General features: G+C 26.1%; 2 protein-coding genes across 2 annotated transcripts; both read left to right on the forward strand.

The window, feature by feature from the left end:
• The first annotated feature begins 11,821 nt into the window (after positions 1–11,821).
• Positions 11,822–12,358, forward strand: LOC124428804. Its single transcript, XM_046973308.1, has one exon. The coding sequence runs from the start codon at positions 11,822–11,824 to the stop codon at positions 12,356–12,358; it is 537 nt and encodes a 178-aa protein (XP_046829264.1).
• A 404-nt stretch (positions 12,359–12,762) lies between these two features.
• LOC124428805 (histone-lysine N-methyltransferase SETMAR-like) lies at positions 12,763–16,270 on the forward strand. The gene is made up of 2 exons (XM_046973309.1): positions 12,763–12,867; positions 15,671–16,270. The coding sequence occupies exons 1-2, from the start codon at positions 12,763–12,765 to the stop codon at positions 16,268–16,270; spliced, it is 705 nt and encodes a 234-aa protein (XP_046829265.1).
• The last annotated feature ends 5,914 nt before the right edge of the window (positions 16,271–22,184 follow it).

Genomic DNA, 22,184 nt, shown 5'->3' on the forward strand with positions numbered 1-22,184 from the left:
AGAGACACTGACATAACATTACCTCGACTAGTCAGAATTGTTCCCAGTTCGTCAGTCGCAATCTTTCGAAAGACAATCGCACAACTTTCTCTCTATTAGACGGAATATTTTTAGGTACGACATTCGCATTGATACGATATTCATCAGCATAACTTTCTTTCGAATAGTCGGAATATGTCCAATATCGGCAACTGAATTGGTTCGAAAGGCACTCGGATAACATTTCCTCCACAGGTTAAGTTATTTGCATGTCTCACAGCCGCATTGGATCGAAAGGCAATCGCATAAATTTCCCTTGACAGTTCGGAATATTTCCAATTTTTACAGTCTTAATGGTATGAGTGGCACTCGCATAATTTTTCCTCGACTAGTCGAAATAGTTCCAATTTGACAGTTCCGCATTGTTTCGAGAGGCACTCGCATAACTTTATCCCGACTAATTGGAATATTTCCAAAACCGAGATCCGCATTGGTTCAAGAATCCCTCGTATAACTTTTCTTCGACTAGTCCGAATAATTTTAAATTCGACAGTCCCATTGGATCACAAGTTACTCACAAAACTTTCTCTAGACTAGTCGGGATTTTTTTGATACCTGCAGTCGCATTTGTTCTAGTGTCACTCGCTTAACTTTTCCTCGACAATACCGAAAATTCACTGGCATAGCTTTTTGTTGACTAGTAGGAACATCCCCAAGTACGTCAGTCGCCCAGTTTCTAGAGTTACTAACATTTGTTTCTCGCGACTAGTCGGAATATTTCCTAGTTCGACAGTCGCACTAGTTCGAGATGGACTCGCATAACTTTTGTCGACTGGTCGCAATATTTCCAAGTCCAACAATCGGATTGATAAGAGAGGAACTCTCATAATTTTTCCTGGACTAGTCGGTATATTTTCATGTCTGCCAGTCGCATTGTTTCGAGAGGTACTCCCATAACTTTCCCTTGACAAGTCGGAATACTTGTAATTCCGACAGTCGCATTGGTTCGAGAGGCACCCTCATAACTTTCTCTAGACTAGTCGTAATATTTCCATGTCCAACCAACGCTTTCGTTCACAAGTTACTCGCATAATTTTACCGACTAGTCGCGTAACTAGTTGACAAGTTACTCTCATATCTTTTCCTCGACTAGCCGCAAAATTTACAAGTCCGAGAGTCCCAATAATTCGAGAGATACTTGCATAACTTTATTTCGACTAGTGGAATATTTCCAGGTCCGACAGTTGCATTGTTGCGAGAGGCACTCGCATGACATTCACACGACTCGTCGGGGTATTTCTTAATCCGACCGTTCCATATTGTGAGTATTATGACTTTTATATTCATTATTATGATTATTAATATGAATATTGTTCTGAATTTTGTGTTTATTATGAATATTACTATGATTATTATAGTTATTATGTTTATTATTAATATTATTATTATAGTATTATTTGTATTATTACTCTTATTAAAATCTATATTATTTTTATTAGGGTCATTATTATTATGGCTATGATTATTATCATTATTATTGTGATTATTATAATAATTATGGCTATTATTATTCTTATTATGATTATTATTTTTATTATTATGATTATTATCATCATTGTGATCATTATTATGACCATTATGATTATTATCATTATAATTATGATTCTTTTAATTTTATGAACATTATTATGCCTTTTAGTATACTTATGTTTATTATAAATATTATTATGATTAGTAATAAGATTATTAATATTATTGTGGTAATTATTATGATTATTATGAATATTTTCATGAATATTATTATTATTTTTATTATCATGATTATTAGCATGTTTATTAAAATTATTGTGAGTATTATTATTCTTATTAGCAATAATATGGTTATTATAGCCTTTATGATAATTATTATTTTTATTTTAATTATTATCATCATTGTGAGTATTATTATTATTATTATGACCATAAATATGATTATGATGATTATTATGATTATTGTCATGATTATTATGTTATTTGTGATTATTATTACGATTATTATATTTGCTATGATAGTTGTTATGAATAATATGATTATTATGTTTATTATGGTTATTATTATGTTTCGTACATATATTATACTTATTATTATGATTATTATTATGATTATTATAATTTTTTTTATTCTTCTAATTATTTTTATGACTATTATGATTATTACGAATATTATAATTATTATTATGGTTATCATGACTATTATTATGATTCTTATTGTTAATGTGATTGTTAATAAGTTTATTTTTATTGTTAATATGGTTATTACGATTATTATTATGTTTGTTATGATTATTATGCTTATAATTAAGATTATGATTATGATTGTAATTATAATTTTTAATATAATAATTGTGATTATTCTGGTTATTATTATGATTATTAAGGATATTAATATTATTATTAAATTATTATGGTTTTTACATTTGATATCATTATTACGATTAGTATTATTATTTTTATTGTTATTATGGTTATTAATGTGATTATTATGATTTTTATTATATTTATTACGATTATTAATATTATTAACGTAAATATTATGTTTATAATGAATATTATTATGATTATTATTGATATTAATATTATTATTATGTTTATTATTATTATTTTAATAATTATAATGATTAATATTATATTTATTAAGAATATTATGATTATTGTCATAATCATTATGACTATTACAATTATTATTAAGATTATTATGAATATTTTATTTTTTACGAAAATAATTATGATAATTTTCAAATTATTATGATTATTATGATTTATATTATGATTATTATGATTCTTATCATAGTTATTATCATTATTCAGATTATTATATTATTTTCAACACTTTTATGATTATTATAATTATTATTCTAATTATTATCATTATTATGATTATTTCTTTGATTATTATGATTATTATGGCTTTTATAATCATTATTATTATTTTTATGTGTATTTTGATGGTAATTATGAATACTTTTGCGATTATTATAATTATTATGACTATTATTATTCTCATTTGGATTATAATGGACATTATCTATATTATGATAATTATTATGATTATCATGATCATTACAATCGATGTAAGTATTATTATGATCATATGATTATTATTAATTTTATTTTGCGTATAACGATTATTCTTATTATTATGTGTATTATGATTATTATTTTTATAGTTATTATTATTATATTTATTATGGTTATATTATTAATAATATTGTTATTATGATTATGATTATGATTATTTTGATTACTATGATTATTATGATTATTATTACGATTATTATGGTAATTATGATTTTTATTATTAAGACTATTATTAAGTTTATTATGCATATAATGATTGATACTATGATTATTATGGTTATTGTTATGGTAATTGTGATAATTATAATGTATGTTATGACTATTATTATGATTATTATGATTAATATTATAATTATTATGATTATTATTATGGTTATTTTGATTACTATTATGATTACTATGATATTTATGATAATTAAAATGAGTATTATGGATATTATATTTTTTATTATGCTTATTATGATTTTTATAATGGTTATAATGATTGTTAATATGATTACTAGGGATAATACGATTATTATCATGAATTATTTTGATTAATGTTATCATTATTATAATGAATAATATGATTATTATTATGACTAATATGATTATTATTATGCTTATTATGTCTTTCGTGAATATCAATATGATTATTATTATTACTATTATTATTATTATGATTATTATTAATAGTATAATATTTATTATGATTATAAGTATGAACATCATGATGATTGATATGATAATTATAATCATTTTACGATAATTTTGATAATTATGATTATAAATAAGATTATAATGATTACTGAAATGTTTATAATTATTTTTATGCATATTATTATGGTTATAATGATTATTTTTATCGTTATTGATATCGTTATTATTACTGTTATTATTACGGTTATTATAATCGCTATTATAATCGTCATTTCTATTGTTATTAACATTAGTATTATCGATATTAGTACTATTATTATTATCTTTTATTATTATTATCGGTATTATTATTTTTACTATCATCGTTATTATTACCGTTATTAATATCATTATTATTATAGTTATTATTACCGTAATTATTACCTTAAATATTATCGTTATTATTTCCCTTATTATTACCGTAATTATTACCGTTCTTATTAACGTTATCATTGCCCTTATTAATATCTTTATTATTATCATTATTATTAATCTTCTTTACAATCGTTATTATCGTTATTATTATCATTATTTTTATCGTTATTATTTCCGTTATTATTTCCGTCATTATTACCGTTATTATTTTTGTTGTTATTTCTGATAAATTAATGTAATTATTACCCTTATGATTACCGTTATTATTACCGATATGATCTTTTTTATGAAACTTATTATTATCGTTATAATTTTCGTTATAATTAACCTTAATTACTATCGGTATTATTATCGTTATGAATATTGTTGATGTTTCCGTTATTGTTCTCGTTATTATTATCGTTATTATAACCGTTATTATCACCGATGTAAATATCGTTGTTATTATAGTTGTTATTATCGTTATTATTGTCTTTATTATTATCATATTTTTAATCGTTATTCTCATCGTTATTATTACTTTTATAATTTCGTTTATTATTATTATTATTATTATATACATTATTATTAGCGTTTTTATCAATGTTATTATTTCCGTAATTATTAACGTTATTATTATTCTTGTTATTACCATTATTATTACCCTTATTTTTTTCGTCATTTTTATTATTATTATTATCATTATTATTAACGCTATTATTACCGTTATTATTACCGTTATTATTATTATAATTATTTCCATTATTATTACGGTTAATAGGACTGTTATTATTACTCTCATTATTACTGTTATTATTATCGCCACTCTAATCGTTATTATTATCATTACTATTATCGCAGTAACTATCATTATTATTATCTTTATTATTATTATTATCGTCATTAATATTTTTATTGTCATTATTATTATTACTGGTATTATTATAATTATTATTATTGTTATTATTACCATTATTCTTATCGCCATTATTATCATTAATATTATCGTTATTATTGCCGTAATTGATATCGTTTTTATGACAGCTATTATTATCGCTATTATTATCGTAATTGATATCGTTTTTATTACAGCTATTATTATCGCTATTATTATCGTAATTGATATCGTTTTTATTACAGCTATTATTATCGCTATTATTACCGTTTTTATTATCGTTTTTATTACCGTTATTATAGTCAATAATATTACCATAATTATTACCGCTAGTTTTATCGTTATTATTACCGTTTTTTTACTTGTTATTATTAGGGTTTTTATAATTGTTATTATTATCATTATTATTATCTTTATTATTATCGTAATTATTATCGTTATCATTACCGATATTGTGACTGTTATTATTGACGTTATTATTACCGTAATTATTATTGTTATTATTACCGTTATTACTACCGTAATTATATCAGTTATTATTACCGTTATTACAATTATTATTACCGATATTATAACCTATAATATTATTGTTATTATTCTCGTTATTACTACCTTTACTATGACTGTTATTTTTATCTTTATTAGTATCCTTATTTTTTTCTTTTATACTTCCGTAAAAGTTACCGATATTATTATCGTTATTATTATTTTTATTATTACCGTTGTTACCGTGATTATTACTTTTATTATTAACGTTATATTTACCGTTATTATTCTCGTAACTATTATCGTTATTATTAATCATCATTAATCTCGTTAATTCTTTCTGAATTATTATCGTTCTTATTATCGTTGTTATTATTGATATTATTAATATCGTTATTATTATCCTTATTTTTACGGATATTTTTACCGTTATTATTCTCGTTATTATTAACGTTAGTATTATCATTATAATTATCTTTATTATTATTGTTATAATTTCCTTTATTGCTTCCGTTATTGTTGCCGTTATTAATATTGATATTAATACCATTATTAATACACGTTACTATTACAGTTATTATTATCTTTATTATTATTGTTATTAATACTGCTATTATTGTCGCAATTTGTATCGATATTATTATCGTTATTATTATCCTTATTATTACCGTTATTATTATCGTTATTATTAACCTTATTTTTATAATTATTATTATAGTTATTATTATCATCTTTATCAACATTTATTATTATCGATATTATTGTCCTCATATTATCGATACTATATACGTCATTATTATCGTTAATATTATTGTTAATATTACCCTTATTATTATTGTTCTTCTTATTCTTTCGATGAGGTCTGTTAGGAATCACGTGCAAAAATCAGTTCTTCACATTTACCTTTTTTCTCTTTCGTTGACTCCAATATTCCTTCATCTTTTCATTATGCTGTTCCTTTCTTTCCTCAGACCACTTCGCACCAGGATTCTTCTTTAACCTTCCTTGGAATCCTTTCATGCTTAATATCCTCTCTCTTTAAATCTTTCTGTCTATTGTTTCTTCGTCATTATATTATATCTTTCTGGATCTCTCTTTACCTCTTGAATCCAGATAATTGTTGCCTTTTTTTCCCAAAGGTACATGAGTATCCTATTTTAATCTTTAATTAAAAAATAATTTACAGAATCATTCATTCTGTAATTGCATTCTCAAAAAATTGCAAAAAATTGCATTCTTTTCCTTATCATTTCTGTTATGCCTTCTATGTTCCTGTATATTTCATCATTAGTCTTAATTTCCATAATTCTGTTCTTTTCACTGGTCAAAATTTTTCCTCATGATTCCCCGTTCTAGTTCTTCTAGTTTATCTGATCTGTAAATTAGTACCAAGCATTCACTCGCGTATAAGCATTCCGGTTTCACTAGTGTAGTGTTGTGCTTTATTTTAAGATTTTTAAATAAACTCTTTTTGTTATAGATATCCTTAGTGTTACCATACGCATTTTCCTTCTTGCGTACCCTTTTTTCTACTGCAGATTTATTCTAAACCATTTTCTTGAATTACTTCTCCCAGGTATTTGAATTTCTTTACTTTTTCCACTTGACCAATATCGGTAGTTAAAAATTTTGGAATGTTCTTGAGTTTGTAATAAATTTAGTATTATCAACAGAAATTTTCAAACTTGCTTTGTTAGCTATTTTTTCCAAGAAATTGATTCGTGTTTGTTGAAATCTTTAGATTGTCTGACTCTATAGCAAAATCGTCTGCTAATGCTAGGCAATATATTTCAAAACCTTTATTTTTTCTCCCCAAAGTTATTGGCGAAATGATATGTTCTCTTAGCTTTACCTTCCAAATTCTGACAATTCTTTCTAGAACACAATTGAAAGAACAGATGATAAAGCATTACCTTGCCTTACACCTGTATTTATCCCAATAGGTTTGGATATCTCACCCATAAATTCTTCTTTTGAAATCGTGTCAGTAAGTGCTTCTCGTATTAAGTTTAACAATTTATTTTTAACTCCAAATTCACGTATTGTTTTATCTATGGTTCTTCAATCAACCGAGTCAATTGCCTTTCTAAAATCTATAAAAGTTTCAACTATGTTCTTTGAATTCAGTATCCTATGGCGAATTATGGATTTTAAGTTAAATAGTTCTTCTGAGCAAGATTTACCTATTCGAGATCCAGCTTGATACTCTCCCAGTTGTTTGTCAAGTGTTGTTTCTATTCTATTCAGCAATATTTTTGAGATTACCTTGTATGCACTTTGCAGAAGAGAGATGCCTCTATAGTTATCAACATTCTGTTTGATTCCTTTTTTATGTAATGGGTGAATTAGAAATTTTCCATTCTTTTGGAATCCTCTCTGTTCTTCAAATATCATCAAAGATTAACTGCAGCTCTTCAATGATTTTTGATTGAGAACGTTTCAAAAGTTCAGCTGTTATAGAGTCTTCTCCACTTACTTTATTATTTTTTAGATTTTTAATTGCTTCTTTAATTTCTTCAGCATTGGTTGGTATATCTTCTTCCAGATTTTCAGTTGTTCCAGAGAATTCCAATTTACATTTTGGTTCAGGGCAGTTTAAAATTTAATCAATGTGTTTCGCAAGTATTTCACATTTCTCAGCATTTCGTAGGCAAAGTTTACCATTTTCATCTTTAAAGCATATGTCAGGCGCTTGACACCCCTTTAATTGACTTTTAAATGTCTGATAGAAGTTTTGTGAATTATTTTTAACAAAGCTGACTTGCATGTCGATAAGTTGTGATTTTTCGAAAGATCTTTTATCCGCACTTATTATTCTAGCATGGTCCTTTCTTTGTTCCTTGAATTAGTAATGGTGTTCAGAGTTGTTTTGTTCCCTCCTGTAATGCATCTTCACATATTTCGTACCACCAACGTTTTTTCTATGCTTGGCTAGTTCAAATGTTTTCTGGACTGCGTTCGTTATTTCCTTAGATAAATCTTGCCACTTCCCATTATGAGTTACTATTATTTCTTCTTGAGATGTTTCCAAAGTTTCATGAGTAATTTGGAGACTATTTGTGTTGTACTTAATTATTTTTCCCCTTATCTGTGATTTCCGTTGAGTAAGAATTTTAGTTGGATTTTAGACAAATGATTATCGGAGTCAAATTCTCTGCTTTTTATTACCTTGACATTCATAATATCCTTCATGTTCTTTTGGATATAGCTACATTATCTAGTTACAATTCACCTTTCATTGAATTTATAAATATCCATGTTTTAGCTCATCTTGGCAGTTTCCTGAAAAGAGTCGACATTACCTTCATTTGAATATTTTAAAAATTTGTAATCAATCTAATCCCATTTCTATTTGTTCTTTAGTGTGCAGCATATTCTCCCAATATTGGTCTATGAATTCTCTCTTTTCTTATTTGGGCATTGAAATCTCCAAGAAATACCACTACATTTAATTTTGGAATTTTAGACATTTCATTGTCCAGGAGGTCCCAGAATTCCTCTACGTAATTTGGGTTCTTCTTGTAATCTTCCTTTATTGGTGCATGACAATTAATAGAAGTGTATAATTTATTTTTGCATTTCATTGTCAAAAGAGACATCCTTTCTAAGCTGGATTTGAATTCAGTTACACTGTCTAATAATCTTTTATGGATATAAATGGCTGTTCCTTTCCTGTAGATTGGCATTCCTTTCTTAATTTAAATCGCTGGAATGCCTATAAAGATTCTATAATCTTTTGATTCTGTCACATTTTTAGCCAAAAATTATGTTCCCTGTACAGCTAAAATTAGAATATCGTTTCTATCCAGAAGTAGTTCTAATTCCTTTTGTTTACTAATACTCAGCGAAGAATTTACATTTAATGTGCTTGCAAAAAACTTCTTTTAAAACCTAAGTCCGGAAATATTTCAAGGATCTTCCGACACATCCTTATTGCATATGATGGGACTCCCCAAAATCCTGCGTTCCGATGCATTGCATAAGGCAATGGTGGATTTCTATTCTGAGCTGCCACTTGGGGTAGTGCTTTCTTTCAGCGACATTTCTATATTGCAATTGAAATTGTGTGTTACAATAGGAATAAAATTCCAAAGAAATATCAGATTGTTAATCTGAAATGATTTGTTTTCGTGGTTAACTTCATTAAGTTCTACCGACCCCACAGCCGTTGAGAAATAAGATCTTTGAAGTATCCGTATTTTATAATAAAATTACTGTAGGGTTTCTTTTCTTCTTTCTTTTTTTGCCCTTCCGAATTTTTAATGATTAAATAAATGTACTATTGTTTAAACATTACTTTACTCTTTCCGTCGTACACTTGAGATTGTTTAAATAATGAAAAGTTTTTCGAAAATATTAATTTACAAGTACTTTCTATCGGAATGAAAGAGTTTCTATGTGTTCGTTTCGAAAGGTGTAACCAAACTTTATCTATATCATTATTATTAATATTAATATTTGCAACGTTATTATTACCGTTTATAACATTATTATCGTTATTATCTTTATTATCGTTATTAACGATACTGTAGATATTATTATTATTATTAATATTATTATTTTCTTTATTATCTTTTTTATTATTACTATTATTATTATTATTATTATTATTATTATTATTATTATTATTATTATTATTATTATTATTATTATTATTATTATTTTTATAATTATTATTATAATTAATATAATTATATATGTTAGTATCATTATTACATTTATTTTCGTTAATATCATCATAATCGTTGTTAAACTTATTGTTATTATTGTTATTGTTATTAATATCATTACTACTGTTATTATTATTACTATTATTATTATTAATATTATTATTATTATTATTATTATTATTATTATTATTATTATTTTTATTATCGTTGTTATCGTTATTATCGGTATTATAGTTATTATTATTATTATCCTTATTATTGTTATTATTCGAATGGGGGGAGTCCAGGCCGGTCTCCATAGGAAGACGAATCATGGAAGTGGTGTCGGGACTATAGCTTGCGTACTCAACACAGGCTCAACGTCAACTTTCCGAAGGCCTGGTTCCAAAGAGACGACCCCGGACGTCTCTCTAGCCAACGGACACCTTGTGGCAAGAGTTGCAGGCTGGCGGGTTATCGAAAATTACACCGGTAGCGATCATCAGTATATCCTATTCAACGTAAACGATAGGAGGCCAGCCGTGTCAAGTGCAGCGCGACCCCCCGGTGGAACATCGAAAAAATGTATCGAGAGAGTGTCTTCAGTCAGATGAATGTTGGAGATCCCATCAAATTGCTTCCGCGAGTCTATCGCCAACTGCACAAGCCAGGATGATTTCTGCAACAACTGTGCAGCTCATCAACTATGAAGATTGAGGTGCCAAAGAAGAGCATGAAACGGCAGAGGATTCCTGCATACTGGTGGACGAACGAGATCGCAGATCTTCGCAAGAAGTGCTTAAGGCATCGCCGGTTAGCACACCTAGCGAAATGACGCGACCTCGTCGCTGCTCCCTTGACCGTAGAGTATCAAGCGGTCAGAAAATCACTGAAGAGGTTTATCAAGCCAGTCGACGACGGTGCTGGAAGAAGCTGTGCCTTGATATCGACTTGAATCCGTGGGGATTAAGGTACTAGATGGTCACTCATAAGCTGAGGACTCACACGTCAAGAATCCCTTAGGACTCGAGGACTTTGGAAAACATCATTCATCTATTCCCCTCACAGCCGAAGAGAGAGATTGACACGGCTGCGCCTGGCAGCCCCGAAGTGCCACAATTTACGGAGGATGAGCTTCTCAGGGCCACATCTTCCATGAGACACAAGAAAGCTCCAGGAACAGAAGACCTTCCAGTGGAAGATATGAAAGCCGTAGTGCAGAGTCACCCCATGTTCTTGCTAAACATGTACAACATGTGAATCAGGAAGGGCATCTTCCCCGCCCCGTGGAAGAAAGCGAGAATTGTGCTCATAAGCAAGTGCAGGGTCCAGCAGATGCCGATTCGTTATACAGGCTTACGATATATGGAATATTTTCTACGACGATATCCTACTTATGACAGTCCCTGAAGGTGCTTTCTTGGTTGGGTACACATATGACATTGCAGTTGTCATAATTGCAAGAGACACGGAGGGGGCGCAGCTGCTGCTCCACCAGGTCGTGCGCAGAGTCATCTCCTGGATGAAAGACCACGGGCTATCTCTAGCTGCTCAGAAGAGAGAGATCGTACTACTTACGAAGGAGCGCATCAACACCTTGCGCAGCTTCATTGTAGGAGACGCGGCGGTCCAGACTAAGTCGTCAGTCAGATACTTATGTGCAATGCTCGACTACAAGCTCAATTTTGGAGAGCATATAATTAGGACAGCCGACAAGGCGGCAAAAGTAGTAGCCTCGCTCGACACACTCATGGCGAACGTCAATGGTCCCCGACCGTACATAAGGGGACTACTGATGCGCGCTGCCGAAGCAGTGATGCTGTACGGCGTGGAAGTTTGGGCCGAGGCGCTGCAACACGAGAAATACCGCAAGCGCATGGCCACGGTACAGAGGAGGGTCGCTCTCCGAATCGCATGCTCCTACCGCACGGTCTCTGAGCCCGCGGTGCTAGTGCTTGCGAGAGTAATCCCGATCGATCTACTATCCCAGGAGAGACAATTTGTCCACCAGCAGAAGTCCGTTCTGGGAAAGGAGGAGGCATCAAGGATCGCCAGGTCTAGCATCATCGAGGCCTGGCAAAGCAGATGGGAACAGGAACCTAGGGGCAGGTGCCCGACTCATCAGTCGACTAAACAATTGGCTAAACCGGGAGGCGGGAGATGTCGACTTCTACTTCACCCAAATCTTGACAGGACATGACCTGTTCTGCTCCTCCCTCGCAAAAATGAGAAAGGTAGCAGACGGCAATTGCGCCTATGGCAACTCGACCGTCGACGACGCCCACCACACGTTCTTCAAATATGCCCGATAGAGCGTCGAACGACTCGCCTTGGAGCAGGACCTCGAAGACATCTCGCCAGACAACGTTGTTGAGAAAATGCTCTGAGTTCAGGAGAAGTGGAACAGGTTGGCCTCGTACGTCAGGGCTATCTTACGCAGATATTAGAAGGAGATGGGCGGACTATAGACACGACTCTTAAGTTGCTCCAGGCTCCTGCACCGTAGAGGCGAAGGGCAGTCGCGTAAGGGGATCTGATGCAGTGGCGCCATAACGAAGTAATGCTCCATGGCGGTGCAGGGATGATTTTCACTATGCCACTAGTATGGATATGAGTTTGGGCGGTAGTTCCTATTCCAACGGTGAGCTCGACACTTTAGGAAGGGAGACCCAAATGGTGAATGGTTTCTCTGGCAGGCGGGTTCCCTGGGTGAGTGCGTAAATATTGGTATTCTCAGACCGTCACAAAAAAAATAAAAGTATTGTTATTATTATATGTTATTATTATCGTTAATACGTTCTTATTATTATATCGTTAATACCGTTATTACCGTAATTTTTAATATTATTGTTATTATTATTATTATTATTATTATTAATATCATCCTTATTATCGATATTATTGTTATTATCGGTATAATCGTTATTATCGTTGTCATAGTTATTATTGTTATTATTATTATTATTGCTATTATTGTCGTTACTATCGTTATTATTGTTGTAATCGTTAGTATTATAATTATCGTTATAACCGTCATTATCGTTACTATCGTAACTATCGATATTATAATTATTATCTTTATTATCGATATTATCCGTATTATCGTTATTATCGTTGTAATCGTTGTTATCGTTATTATCGTTATTATTATTGTTATTATTATTATCTTTATTATTATTATTATTATTATTATTATTATCATTATTATCGTTATCAACGTTATATCTTTTTTTTGTTTCTATCGCTATTATTATTATTATCGTTAGTACCGTTATTATTATTATTATTATTATTATTATTATTATTATTATCAAGATTATTATGATTACTATTATGATTATTATGAATATTATTATGATTATTATGATGATTATTATGATTTCTATTATGATTATTATGATTACAATTATGATTATTATGATTATTTTTATGTTTATTATAGTTCTTATGCTTGTTTGTATAATTATTATTGTTATAATTATTATAATGTTTATTAGTTTGATTATTCTGGAAATTGTGATTAATATGATTATTGTTATGATTTTTTTGGTTTTTCGAATGTTTACTTTGATTTTAAATATGATTAGTGTTATAAATATTATTATTATTTTTATGATTATTCTGATTACTATTATGATTATTATGGTTATTACGATGATTATTATGATTATTATTATTATTGTTATTATTATGATTAACATTAGTATTATTAATATCATTATTATTAGTATGATTATTATGATTATGATGCTTATTGTAATTATTATGATTATGATTATGGTTATATTGATTATTATGATAATGATTATACAGATTATATTGATTATTATTATCATTATTATGATGATTACGATTATTATGATTGTTATAAAGATTTTTACGATTATTGTAATTACTATTATGGTTAGTATGATAATTATTATCACAATTATTATGATTAGTACGATTATTATTATGATTGCTATGAATATTATGGTTATTAATACGATTATTGTGATTATTATTATGATTATTAAGACTATAATGGTTATTATTATGAGCATTATATTTTTTATGATTCTTATTACGATTATTATAATGTTTATTATTATAATGTCTGTAATTATTATGTTTAATATTATGGTTATTATTATTATGGTAATTGTACTTATTATGATAATTATGTTTATTATTATGATTATTATCACTACTATTATAATTATTAAGATCATTATGGTTATTTTTATGATTATTGTTATTATGGTTAGGTTTATTATTATAATTATTAAGATTATAACCATTAACACGATTATTATGAGCGTTATAATGATTATTATGATTATTATGGCTGTCATGATTATTATTATGATTATGTATTTGTGTTATTATTATGATTGTTATTATTATTTTTATTATTTTTAATATGCTTATTATATTTATTACGTTAAGTATTATGTTTATGATTATAATCATTTTTATGTTTATTATTGTAGTTATTAGGATTATTAATATGAGTATTGTGATTTTTATTATTATCAGTATGTTTATTATGTTTATTATGATGAGTAAGGTTAGTAATATGTTTATTATGGTTTAGAATATTCGTATGATGTTTATAAATATTATGTTTATTATTGCTATTATTATGCATATTATGAAAATTATTCTTATTATTATTATTGTTAATATGACTATTATTACGATTATTAAAGTTATTATGATTATTATGATTATTATTAAGATTATTATGCTTTTTAGGATTATTATTATGATTATTATCAGGTTTATTAGGAGTATTAAGATAATCATGACTATTATTAAGATTATTGTGATTATTAGTGTGATTATTATGATTATTATTATAATTCTTATTATCATTTGTACGTTTTTTATAGTTTTTTAGATTATTATTATGTTTATTATGTATATTTTTATGGTTATAATTATTATTGTTATTATGATTACTATAATTATTATTACGATTTTTATGGTTATTAAGAATTCTATTATGATTTTAATAAATATTTTTATGATTATTTTGGCTATTTTGATTAATATTATTATTATTATGAGTATTATTATTGTAATAATTAATATAATTATAATTGTTTTGATTATTATGATTATCATGATTATGATCATTTTTGTATTTATTATTATAGTTATCATGACTATTAATTTGATTATCATGATTTTTATGATTATTAATATGATTATTATGATTATTATTATGATTATTATGTTTATTATGATTATTATTAGGTTGGAAATTATGAAACGGGCGTTTTTTGTTTAGTCTGTATTCAGTTGCGTGTGAGAGAGATACATTGTAAGATGCGCTCGATATTTTAATTTATAAAGCTTAAAGGTATTCTTCTTACTGATTTTGTAAAATTTTTTTGTGTTTGTATCCCATTTTTATTTTATTTTTATCTTAAACCAGATAGAAACAAAACGCGATTTACATCTGCTCTTCTTCTACTAGTTTAAATTAAATCATACCGCAGCTTAAGCTTCAAGAAATATTAATCAGGCATTCGGAGATGGATTCACCAATGAAATAAATGCTCAATATTGGTTCCAAAAATTTCGATCTGGCAATTTGAACATCATCAATGAGACTCGAGAAAAACCATCGGTCCATATTGATAACGAGGAATTAAGGACGACTGTGGAATCCGATCCACACACAACTAGTCGAACACTTGGGTCTAAACTAGGAACTAGTCATACAGCTGTGTTAAAACATTTGCGTGCAATAAATAAACTCAAAAACTTGGACTCATATGTGCCGCACGAATTGATGCAACTGCAGATGATCGACTGCAAAAGCAAGTGCGCATCTTTGCTTCTTCGCAATACACGATTGTCATTTTCACACCAAATCGTCACTTGTGATGAAAAGTGGATATTTTCTGATAATCGAAAACGATCAAGCCAATGGGTAGATAAGAATACACTCCCAGGACACACCCCGAAACTGAAATTTCATAAAAAAAGAATTATGGTCACGATATGGTGGAATGCCCAAGGAGTGATCCATTATTCCTTTCTACAACCAGGCGAAACTATAACAGCGATGTCTTATTGTCGTGATATTGATGTTATGCATGAGAAACTTATGAAAAAATAACCAGCATTGCTCAATTGGCACGGCGCAATATTACTGCTTGATAACGATCGACCACATAAAGCTTCAATTACTTTTGACAAATTAACTTCTTTACAATATGAAATTTTACCACATCCTCCATATTCACTCTATATTTCACCGACCGATTATTACCTTTTTCGTAATTATGAATTATTTTTAAGTGAAAAAAAATACAATAACCAAAATGATATTATAAAAGACTTTGAATAATTTATTAACTCTAAAGATAAAGATTTTTTTCAAAAAGGCGTATATGATTTGCCCAATCATTGGTAAAAAATCGTAGATGCAAATGGAAAATATTTCAATTGAATATAATAAATAATGTGAAAAATTGCGCTTTTCGTTTTTTATTTTAATTCAACGCCTGTTTCATAGTTTCCGACCTAATATAATGATTATTATGATTATTATTATGGATATTATGGTCATTGTCATTATTTTCAGCATTATTATGATTATTGAGATCGTTATGATTATTATTATTATTGTTATAATTATTATGATTATTATCCTGGTTATTATTCTTATTGTGGTAATAATTATTATTATTAAGATTATTAATATTATTCTTCTTCTTCTTTCGATGAGGCCTGCTAGGTACCACTTGCCATATTCAATTCTTCACGCTTAGCTGTTTTCTCTTCTGTTCCCTCCAATATTCCTTTATCTTATCATTATGCTGTTTCTTTCTTTCCACAGATTACTTCGTACCAGGTTTCTTCTTCAATCTTTCTTGGAATTCTTCCATACTGAATACACTCTTTCTAAAAATTTCTCTGTCAATAGTTTCTTCTTCACTTATATTATTTCTTTCTAGATCTTTCTTTACCTCTTGAATCCAGCTAGTTGTTTTTCTCTCAATGGTTCATGAGTATCCTTTTTGTTAATCTGGAATCATCCATTCTATAAATATGGCCAAAAAATTGCAGTCTTCTTTTCCTTATCGTTTCTGTTATGCCTTCTATGTTCCTGTATATTTCATCATTACGTCGTAATTTCCATACTTCTGTTGTTTTCACTGGACCTAAAATTTTCTTCATGATTCCCCTTTCTAGTTCTTCTAGTATTTCTAATCTATAATTTAGTACCAGTCATTCACCTGCGTATAAGCATTCTGGTTTCACTACTGTAGTGTAGTGCCTTATTTTAAGATTTTTAGATAAACACTTATTGTTATAAAATTTCTTAGTGATACCATATGCCCTTTCCATCTTGTATACTCTTTCTTCTACTGCAGATTTTTCTAAAATATTCTCAATAATTATTTCTCCTACATATTTCAATTTCTTTATTTTTAAATTGGACCAATATCTGTAGTCAAAAATTTTTGAGCGTTCTTGATGTTTGTAATAAATTTAGTTTTTTTTATGGAGAATTTCAAACCTGCTTTATTGGCTATTTCTTCCAAGAGTTTGATTTGTGTTGTTGTACTTTTTAGCTTGTCTGACACCATAGCAAAATCGTCTGCAAATTCTAGGCAACTTATTTCAATGTCTTTGTTTCTTCTCCACAAAGTTACTCGCTAAATGTTATGTTCTTTCACCTTTACATTCCAAAGATTGTTATTGTTATTATTATTATTATTATTATTATTATGAATATTAGTAGGTTTATTATGTTTATTATGATTATTATTATTATTATGATATTTATTATGATATTCGTAGTTATTTTTATAGTTATCATGATTATTACTATGATTACTATTATTATTAAGATTTTATTATTATGATTATTATGATTATTATGATAATTATTGTTATTAAGATAATTAATATAATCCATATTAAAATTATTATTATGATTGTTATCATTACATTTATTACAATTATTATGATTATTACGATTATTGTTATGATTATTATGGGAATTATGATTATTATTATAACAACTTTGATTATGGTAGATAATATGATATTTATGTTTTATATTATAATAATTACATTTATTATTATTCTTGATATGATTATTATGATTATTTTTAAGATTATTGCAGTTCTTATGAATATTATTATCGTTGTTATGATTATTATTATGATTATTAGGTTCTTCATTATGGTTTTTGTGATCTCTATTATGATATTTATATCTCTTATGATTATTATTGCGATTAATATTATAATTATTATGGATATTATGATTATTATTATGGTTTTTATAATAATTATTATGAATATTATTTTTATTATTGTTATAATTATAATCATAATTACATTGATTATTTTGGTTATTATTATGATTATTATGACGATTATTATTATTATAATGTTTATTATAGTGATTATAATAATTATTTTTATGATTATTCCTAAGATTATTATGAATACTATTTGGATTATTATGATTATTATAATTATGAAATTTTTTATTATGATTATCTTAGTTGCTATTATAATTATTATGATTATTATTATATTTATTATGGTTAATATGATCATTAAGATTTTCGAGAAGATTATTATGATTTCTATTATGATTATTATTGATAATATTGTATTTATTATGATTATTTTTATTATTGTAAAGATTATTATATTTATTTTGATTATTATTACCATTATTATTATAATAAATATTGTGATCATAATTATGGTTATTTTTATTATTATTATGATTATTAAGATTTTGAAGAAGTTTATGGTAATTATTATGATTACTGTTATGATTGTAATTATTATTATGACTACTATTACGATAATTGTGATTATTGTGACTATTATTATTATTATTATGATTATTATTACTTTCATTTTGATTATTATGATATTTATTATTATTATTATTTTTAGTATGGCCATTATGTTTATAATTATGATTTTTATGGTTATTACAATTATTGTGATTATTGTTATAATATTATTGGTATTATCATTATTGTGACTGTTTTTATGATTAATATGTTTATTAAGGTAATTATCATAAATACTATGATTATTATTATTATTATTATTATTATCAAGACTATTATAATTACAATTATGATTATTATGATTAATATTATGATAATTATAATAGTTTTTGTGAATATTATGATTAGTATGATTATTATTAAGTATATTATGAATATTAGTCATTTCATTATGATTTCTATAGTGATTAATGTGTTTTTGTTTCTTGATTGTTACGATTAAATTGAATATTATTAGGATTAGTATGGATATTACGATTATTATTCTAATTGTTCTGAATATTATTATTATTATATAGATGATTAGATGTATAATGATTATTGCTGTTATTATTACGATTTTTATGATTTTTATTATGATTTATATTAAGATTATTGTAATAATTATTATGATTAGTATGATTATTATTATGATTTTAATGATTAATATTGTTAATATTTTGATAATTATGATTATTATGCCCATTACTTTGATTATCATTAATTATGATTATTTTTATTATTTTTATGGTTATTGTGCTTATAATTGTTATTTTATGGATAATGTTATGTTTATTATGTTTTTGACGATTATATTTTTAGTTATTTTGCACTTTATTAGTATTATTATTATTTTTATGAAATCTATTATGTCTATTATGATCACAAATATGATTTCTAATATTTTTAAATTTATTATTACCATTAGTATGAATATTAACGTTACTACTGTGATTATTATGATTATTTTAATTATTATGATTATTATTATATTTATTATGGTTATTATGATTATTAAGATTATCGTGAAGATTATTATGATTTCTATTATGATTATTATTGATAATATTGTGTTTATTACCATTATTATAACTAATATTGTTATCATAATTACGGTTATTTTTATTATTATTATGATTATTAAGATTCTGAAGATTTTTATGGTAATTATTATGATTACTATTATAATGATAATTATTATTATTATGTTTATAATGTTTATTACGATTATTACAATTATTACTATCATTTTTATGATAATCATAATTATTATTATGACTACTGTTACGATAATTGCTATTATTGTGACTATTATTATTATTATTATGATTATTATCATTTTTATTTTGATTATTATGATATTTACTATTATTATTATTTTTATTATGGATATTTTTCTAATATTAAGATATTAATGTGATCATGTTTATTATTGTTATTATTCTTAGTAATATTAAAGTTATTTTGTGATTATTATTGTTTATTTTAATGTTTATTATTATTATTACTATGATTTTTAAGATTATTACAATTATTATTATTATTGTTATAATTATTATTGGTATTATAATTATTGTGATTGTTTTTATGATTATTATGATTATTAAGGTAATTATCATAAATACTATGATTATTATTAATATTATCAAGCTTATTAAGATAATTATTACGATTATTATTGTAATTTTTATTATTATAATGATTATTATTACGATTACTATGGTTATTATGCTTACTTTTAATACTATTATGTTTATTAATATGTTTATTATAATTAATATGAGTATAATTATGTTTAGTATGATAATTATTATTATTGTTATGAATATTATAATTATTAATATTGTGTTTATTATGGTTGTTATGTTTATTGTGATAATTATAATGATTACTATTATTATTATTATCACGATAATTAAAAAGATTATAATGATTACTTTAATTAGATTAATTAGATTAGATTATAATGATTATTATAATAATTATTAATATTAATACGATTATTAGGGTTATTTAGAATATAATTATGCTTTTCATGAGTATTACGATTTTTACTATGATAACTATTATTATTATTATGATTATTATGATCACTATTATAATTATTATGACTATTAATACGATTTTTATTAGTATGATTGTTATTATAGTATTTAACATAATTATGCTTTTCATAATTAGTATTACGATTATCATGATCATTATTACTATTATTATGATTATCTATAGGTTTCTATGATTGTTATTATGATTATTATTATAATTATTATAATTATTATTGTTATTATTAATGTCATTGTGGTTATTATGATTATTAGTATTAATAATCTGATTATTATTATGATTATTATGATTATTATGATTATTGTCATGACTATTATAATTATTATGAATATTATTATAAAAAATATTATTATTATTATCGATAGAACACAATGAAATTCTAAAATCAAATTACTACTTTTATTGCATTTATTGTTTTTAACATTATATTACATCGTATATACGATTTTTCATCAAATATGTGTATCGTCGAAATACGATAAGTTGAAAACCGTACTAATTTCCTAGATTTTATTTTCTATCGACGCAGAATAAATAATATAACAAGAATATAACGTTTATACTATGAGTAAAAACGTATTTTTACATGAAAATTCTCGAATAATGTAATCGAAACATACGAATTTCGCTACAAGAAAGTAAAAATCATAATATTTTCGAAAATGTTTGTACCACAGTTTGGAAAACGTTTCCAGTCGATCAAGCACTCTGCATTTCCTAAGATAAAACTACTACTGTTATTAGAATCGAGATTTTTAATATTATTTCACATCGTATATAAAATCCTTCGTTCATATGGGCGTATCGTAAAAATACGAAATCTTAAAATCTCTATTAATTTCATAGATATTTTATTTTATCGACGTATAATAAAGAATATAACAAGAATATATCGTTTATACTATGAGTAATACCTGTTTTAACAAGAAAATTGTCGTACTATGTAATAATAACATGCGAACATCGCTACATGCAAAATAAAAATCGTAATATCTACGAAAAAACTTGTGACACAGTTTGGAAAATGTTACCATTCGATTCAGCACACTGCATTTCCGAAGATCAAACTACTACTTTTTTTGAAATAAGGGTATTTAACCTTGTATCATATCCTATATAAGATTCTACGTTCATATACTCGCATCGACGAAATTCGAA

The sequence above is a fragment of the Vespa crabro genome, chromosome 13, assembly GCF_910589235.1.
Source record: "Vespa crabro chromosome 13, iyVesCrab1.2, whole genome shotgun sequence".
NCBI lineage: Eukaryota > Metazoa > Arthropoda > Insecta > Hymenoptera > Vespidae > Vespa > Vespa crabro.